Source organism: Oncorhynchus mykiss, chromosome 26 (assembly GCF_057628025.1).
Source record: "Oncorhynchus mykiss isolate SJ-2025 chromosome 26, ASM5762802v1, whole genome shotgun sequence".
Taxonomy (NCBI): Eukaryota; Metazoa; Chordata; class Actinopteri; order Salmoniformes; family Salmonidae; genus Oncorhynchus; species Oncorhynchus mykiss.
In genome coordinates this window covers 45,630,147-45,637,500 of record NC_143047.1, presented here as the reverse complement: position 1 = coordinate 45,637,500, position 7,354 = coordinate 45,630,147, and the positions used below count along the sequence as shown (strand labels likewise).

The 7,354-nt window shown below is 45.5% G+C and overlaps 1 protein-coding gene across 2 annotated transcripts in view; it reads right to left on the bottom strand.

The window, feature by feature from the left end:
* The window catches only part of LOC110526872 (tumor protein p53-inducible protein 11), a 109,945-nt gene that overhangs the window by 26,301 nt on the left and 76,290 nt on the right, over positions 1 to 7,354 (bottom strand). For both annotated transcript variants that reach the window (XM_090223262.1, XM_090223263.1), the window contains exon 5: positions 5,537 to 5,627. In XM_090223262.1, coding sequence (XP_090079388.1) covers positions 5,537 to 5,627 — 91 coding nt within the window. The remainder of the gene's footprint in view (positions 1 to 5,536; positions 5,628 to 7,354) is intronic.

The window sequence follows — 7,354 nt, the reverse complement described above, 5'->3', positions numbered from 1 at the left end:
ACACAGAGCCTTGGATAGATACAGTATAATACTATATTTAGAACTATATAGTACATCTGTGGCTCTGCTCCAACCAAGGCTGTTACTGAACAGACAGTAGAGGAACTGTGTCGATGTTCCAAAAGGCACCCTATTCCCTATTAGTGCGCACTACTTTCAACCAGAGCTCTATGGAACCTGGACAAAAGTAGTGCACTATAAAACATGGAATAGGGTGCCATTTGGGACGAACACTGTATCTTCACCCCTTGTTTCCTACAGCTTTCCGCTGTTAAGGGATTATCCTCTCTTCCTTCCTGTCTTTCTCAGTCGGGTTCCGCCTTCCATCCATCCATCCCTCTATCTCTCTCTCCCTCAGAGGGGGACTGTACAGTCACGCCCTGCTGTACTCAAATGCACTCACTCATCATGTAATACTGTAAAACATGGCAGACTGAATTACAAACCTCTTCATACCCTGTGACAAAAACTATTAAATTAGTCATGATTATTACCATCTTATTTAGCTAGGTAAGCCCTCAGCTGGTTCTACCCGTTATTTAGCTAGGTAAACCCTCAGCTGGTTCTGGTCTTACCTGTTATTTAGCTAGGTAAGCCCTCAGCTGGTTCTACCTGTTATTTAGCTAGGTAAGCCCTCAGCTGGTTCTGGTCCTACCTGTTATTTAGCTAGGTAAGCCCTAAACTGGTTCTGGTCCTACCTGTTATTTAGCTAGGTAAGCCCTCAGCTGGTTCTGGTCCTACCTGTTATTTAGCTAGGTAAGCCCTCAGCTGGTTCTGGTTCTACCTGTTATTTAGCTAGGTAAGCCCTAAACTGGTTCTGGTCCTACCTGTTATTTAGCTAGGTAAGCCCTCAGCTGGTTCTGGTCCTACCTGTTATTTAGCTAAGTAAGCCCTCAGCTGGTTCTGGTCCTATCTGTTATTTAGCTAGGTAAGCCCTCAGCTGGTTCGGGTTCTACCTGTTATTTAGCTAGGTAAGCCCTCAGCTGGTTCTGGTCCTACCTGTTATTTAGCTAGGTAAACCCTCAGCTGGTTCTGGTCCTACCTGGTATTTAGCTAGGTAAGCCCTCAGCTGGTTCTGGTCCTACCTGTTATTTAGCTAGGTAAACCCTCAGCTGGTTCTGGTCCTACCTGTTATTTAGCTAGGTAAGCCCTCAGCTGGTTCTGGTCCTACCTGTTATTTCACTAGGTAAGCCCTCAGATGGTTCTGGTCCTACCTGTTATTTAGCTAGGTAAGCCCTAAACTGGTTCTGGTCCTACCTGTTATTTAGCTTTGTAAACCCCCAGCTGGTCCTCCCTGGTATTTCGCTAGGTAAACCCTCAGCTGGTTCTGGTCCTACCTGGTATTTCGCTAGGTAAGCCCTAAACTGGTTCTGGTCCTACCTGTTATTTAGCTAGGTAAGCCCTAAACTGGTTCTGGTCCTACCTGTTATTTAGCTAGGTAAGCCCTCAGCTGGTTCTGGTTCTACCTGTTATTTAGCTAGGTAAGCCCTCAGCTGGTTCTGGTTCTACCTGTTATTTAGCTAGGTAAGCCCTCAGCTGGTTCTGGTTCTACCTGTTATTTAACTAGGTAAGCCCTCAGCTGGTTCTGGTTCTACCTGTTATTTAGCTAGGTAAGCCCTAAACTGTTTCTGATCCTACCTGTTATTTAGCTAGGTAAACCCTCAGCTGGTTCTGGTCCTACCTGTTATTTAGCTAGGTAAGCCCTCAGCTGGTTCTGGTTCTACCTGTTATTTAGCTAGGTAAGCCCTCAGCTGGTTCTGGTCCTACCTGTTATTTCACTAGGTAAGCCCTCAGATGGTTCTGGTCCTACCTGTTATTTAGCTAGGTAAGCCCTAAACTGGTTCTGGTCCTACCTGTTATTTAGCTTTGTAAACCCCCAGCTGGTCCTCCCTGGTATTTAGCTAGGTAAACCCTCAGCTGGTTCTGGTCCTACCTGGTATTTCGCTAGGTAAGCCCTAAACTGGTTCTGGTCCTACCTGTTATTTAGCTAGGTAAGCCCTAAACTGGTTCTGGTCCTACCTGTTATTTAGCTAGGTAAGCCCTCAGCTGGTTCTGGTTCTACCTGTTATTTAGCTAGGTAAGCCCTCAGCTGGTTCTGGTTCTACCTGTTATTTAGCTAGGTAAGCCCTCAGCTGGTTCTGGTTCTACCTGTTATTTAGCTAGGTAAGCCCTAAACTGTTTCTGATCCTACCTGTTATTTAGCTAGGTAAGCCCTCAGCTGGTTCTGGTTCTACCTGTTATTTAGCTAGGTAAGCCCTAAACTGGTTCTGATCCTACCTGTTATTTAGCTAGGTAAGCCCTCAGCTGGTTCTGGTCCTACCTGTTATTTAGCTAGGTAAGCCCTCAGCTGGTTCTGGTCCTACCTGTTATTTAGCTAGGTAAGCCCTCAGCTGGTTCTGGTCCTACCTGTTATTTAGCTAGGTAAGCCCTCAGCTGGTTCTGGTTCTACCTGTTATTTAGCTAGGTAAGCCCTCAGCTGGTTCTGGTCCTACCTGTTATTTAGCTAGGTAAACCCTCAGCTGGTTCTGGTCCTACCTGTTATTTAGCCAGCTAAACCCATCCGCTGGTTCTGGTTCTACCTGTTATTTAGCTAGGCAAGCCCTCAGCTGGTTCTGGTTCTACCTGTTATTTAGCTAGGTAAGCCCTCAGCTGGTTCTAGTTCTACCTGTTATTTAGCTAGGTAAGCCCTCAGCTGGTTCTGGTCCTACCTGTTATTTAGCTAGGTAAGCCCTAAACTGGTTCTGGTCCTACCAGTTATTTAGCTTTGTAAACCCTCAGCTGGTCCTCCCTGGTATTTAGCTAGGTAAACCCTCAGCTGGTTCTGGTCCTACCTGTTATTTAGCTAGGTAAGCCCTAAACTGGTTCTGGTCCTACCTGGTATTTAGCTAGGTAAGCCCTCAGCTGGTTCTGGTTCTACCTGTTATTTAGCTAGGTAAGCCCTCAGCTGGTTCTGGTTCTACCTGTTATTTAGCTAGGTAAGCCCTAAACTGGTTCTGATCCTACCTGTTATTTAGCTAGGTAAGCCCTAAACTGGTTCTGATCCTACCTGTTATTTAGCTAGGTAAGCCCTAAACTGGTTCTGATCCTACCTGTTATTTAGCTAGGTAAACCCTCAGCTGGTTCTGGTTCTACCTGTTATTTAGCTAGGTAAGTCCTAAACTGCTTCTGGTCCTACCTGGTATTTAGCTAGGTAAACCCTAAACTGGTTCTGGTCCTACCTGTTATTTAGCTAGGTAAGCCCTCAGCTGGTTCTGGCCCTACCTGTTATTTAGCTAGGTAAGCCCTAAACTGGTTCTGATCCTACCTGTTATTTAGCTAGGTAAGCCCTCAGGTGGTTCTGGTCCTACCTGTTATTTAGCTAGGTAAGCCCTAAACTGGTTCTGGTCCTACCTGTTATTTCGCTAGGTAAGCCCTAAACTGGTTCTGGTCCTACCTGTTATTTAGCTAGGTAAACCCTAAACTGGTTCTGGTCCTACCTGGTATTTCACTAGGTAAGCCCTCAGCTGGTTCTGGTCCTACCTGGTATTTAGCTAGGTAAGCCCTCAGCTGGTTCTGGTCCTACCTGTTATTTAGCTAGGTAAACCCTCAGCTGGTTCTGGTCCTACCTGGTATTTCGCTAGGTAAGCCCTAAACTGGTTCTGGTCCTACCTGTTATTTAGCTAGGTAAGCCCTAAACTGGTTCTGGTCCTACCTGTTATTTTAGCTTTGTAAACCCCCAGCTGGTCCTCCCTGGTATTTAGCTAGGTAAACCCTCAGCTGGTTCTGGTCCTACCTGGTATTTCGCTAGGTAAGCCCTAAACTGGTTCTGGTCCTACCTGTTATTTAGCTAGGTAAGCCCTAAACTGGTTCTGGTCCTACCTGGTATTTAGCTAGGTAAGCCCTCAGCTGGTTCTGGTTCTACCTGTTATTTAGCTAGGTAAACCCTAAACTGGTTCTGGTCCTACCTGGTATTTAGCTAGGTAAGCCCTAAACTGGTTCTGGTCCTACCTGTTATTTTAGCTTTGTAAACCCCCAGCTGGTCCTCCCTGGTATTTAGCTAGGTAAACCCTCAGCTGGTTCTGGTCCTACCTGGTATTTCGCTAGGTAAGCCCTAAACTGGTTCTGGTCCTACCTGTTATTTAGCTAGGTAAGCCCTAAACTGGTTCTGGTCCTACCTGTTATTTAGCTAGGTAAGCCCTAAACTGGTTCTGGTCCTACCTGTTATTTAGCTAGGTAAACCCTAAACCGGTTCTGGTCCTACCTGTTATTTAGCTAGGTAAACCCTAAACCGGTTCTGGTCCTACCTGTTATTTAGCTAGGTACACCCTCAGCTGGTTCTGGTCCTACCTGGTATTTAGCTAGGTAAGCCCTCAGCTGGTTCTGGTTCTACCTGGTATTTAGCTAGGTAAACCCTAAACTGGTTCTGGTCCTACCTGTTATTTAGCTAGGTAAACCCTAAACCGGTTCTGGTCTTACCTGTTCCATCTAAAAGGAGACACAAAGTGAGATTCCATGACATCATGTGTTCTCATTGTGATCTGGAGATGAACATGTTTGGTGTATAATTGAATAAGGTTATATAGCAGGGGGTCTTTTCAGCCCTGGACGTTGTCCTCTTATCATACCTGGTGCCTCTTTCTGGGCCAACAAGTCACTCAACACGAACTACAGGATCCAGAATGCATTGCTTCATGTCCTCACTTTAACACTGTTCATCAACGACAAGGGTACTCTACCCTAGAGGAGTTAGTCAGGAACTCGACAGGACCATTAAATATTAAGAAGTACAGATGTTTAATCATTAATAGCTGGTGAGACGGAGCGGTTTCCTTGGCAGAGAAGTGACAGTAGACAGGCCTTACTGAGTAGTGCTCCTTCATAGTCTGATACTGTCACAGTAGACAGGCCTTACTGAGTAGTGCTCCTTCATAGTCTGATACTGTCACAGTAGACAGGCCTTACTGAGTAGTGCTCCTTCATAGTCTGATACTGTCACAGTAGACAGCCCTTACTGAGTAGTGCTCCTCCTCCCTAGAGTCTGATACTGTCACAGTAGACAGCCCTTACTGAGTAGTGCTCCTCCCTAGAGTCTGATACTGTCACAGTAGACAGCCCTTACTGAGTAGTGCTCCTCCTCCCTAGAGTCTGATACTGTCACAGTAGACAGCCCTTACTGAGTAGTGCTCCTCCTCCCTAGAGTCTGATACTGTCACAGTAGACAGCCCTTACTGAGTAGTGCTCCTCCTCCCTAGAATCTGATACTGTCACAGTAGACAGCCCTTACTGAGTAGTGCTCCTCCTCCATAGAGTCTGATACTGTCACAGTAGACAGCCCTTACTGAGTAGTGCTCCTCCTCCCTAGAGTCTGATACTGTCACAGTAGACAGCCCTTACTGAGTAGTGCTCCTCCTCCCTAGTCTGATACTGTCACAGTAGACAGCCCTTACTGAGTAGTGCTCCTCCTCCCTAGAGTCTGATACTGTCACAGTAGACAGCCCCTACTGAGTAGTGCTCCTCCTCCCTAGAATCTGATACTGTAACAGTAGACAGCCCTTACTGAGTAGTGCTCCTCCATAGAGTCTGATGGAGATCCTGGTGGTCCTGAGCTCAAACACAAACTCATAGAGCTGACTGGGGAACACTAGAGCCTGTAAAGACAGACAGGGAGGAAGAGAGAGAGAAAGAGAGAGAGAGAGGGGAAAGAGGTGGGAGAGAGAGGAAGAGAGAGGTGGGAGAGAGGGAGGGAGGGAGAGAGAGAGGGGACAGAGGAGGGAGAGAGAGAGAGGGGACAGAGGTGGGAGAGAGAGAGAGAGAGGCAAAAGAGGTGGGAGAGAGAGGAAAGAGAGAGGTGGGAGAGAGGGAGGGAGGGAGAGAGAGAGGGGACAGAGGAGGGAGAGAGAGAGAGGGGACCGAGGTGGGAGAGAGAGAGAGAGAGGGGAAAGAGGTGGGAGAGAGAGCACAAGAGAATGGGAGAGAGAGGGAGGAGAGAGGAAGAGAGAGAGGTGGGAGAGAGAAGAAGAGCTCAGTGTTACAGATGCTGTAAAATAATAATAACAACATTGTATAATAAGGCTTTTGATAGACCCAGAGACACTTGACAACCCATCCAGCAGTAGTGTCTTCTGTCCTGGTTCTGGGTTCACCGGGGTTATAGGCTTTTCCCCCCCAACCAGGTAACAACACACCTGATTCAACTAATCAACAAGACCTTGATGAGTCAAATCAGATGTTGTTGTTGTTAGTGTGGGGCTGGAGAACAAGCCTGCACACCCGATCCATTCCCCAGGACCAAGGAGATTGGGATTTCTATACAGTACAGCAGAGGTCAAGCTAAGTCCAGTTGACTAATGTACACTACTTACTATTAAGGCTATGGTTTAGTCCAGTTGACTAGTGTACACTACTTACTATTAAGGCTATGGTTTAGTCCAGTTGACTAATGTACACTACTTACTATTAAGGCTATGGTTTAGTCCAGTTGACTAATGTACACTACTTACTATTAAGGCTATGGTTTAGTCCAGTTGACTAATGTACAGTACTTACCAGTAAGGCTATGGTTTAGTCCAGTTGACTAGTGTACACTACTAAGGCTATGGTTTAGTCCAGTTGACTAATGTACACTACTAAGGCTATGGTTTAGTCCAGTTGACTAATGTACACTACTTACTATTAAGGCTATGGTTTAGTCCAGTTGACTAGTGTACACTACTAAGGCTATGGTTTAGTCCAGTTGACTAATGTACACTACTTACTATTAAGGCTATGGTTTAGTCCAGTTGACTAATGTACACTACTTACTATTAAGGCTATGGTTTAGTCCAGTTGACTAATGTACACTACTTACTATTAAGGCTATGGTTTAGTCCAGTTGACTAATGTACACTACTTACTATTAAGGCTATGGTTTAGTCCAGTTGACTAATGTACACTACTTACTATTAAGGCTATGGTTAGTCCAGTTGACTAATGTAGACTACTTACTATTAAGGCTATGGTTTAGTCCAGTTGACTAGTGTACACTACTAAGGCTATGGTTTAGTCCAGTTGACTAGTGTACACTACTTACTATTAAGGCTATGGTTTAGTCCAGTTGACTAATGTACACTACTTACTATTAAGGCTATGGTTTAGTCCAGTTGACTAGTGTACACTACTAAGGCTATGGTTTAGTCCAGTTGACTAGTGTACACTACTTACTATTAAGGCTATGGTTTAGTCCAGTTGACTAGTGTACACTACTTACTATTAAGGCTATGGTTTAGTCCAGTTGACTAGTGTACACTACTTACCAGTAAGGCTATGGTTTAGTCCAGTTGACTAGTGTACACTACTTACTATTAAGGCTATGGTTTAGTCCAGTTGACTAGTGTAC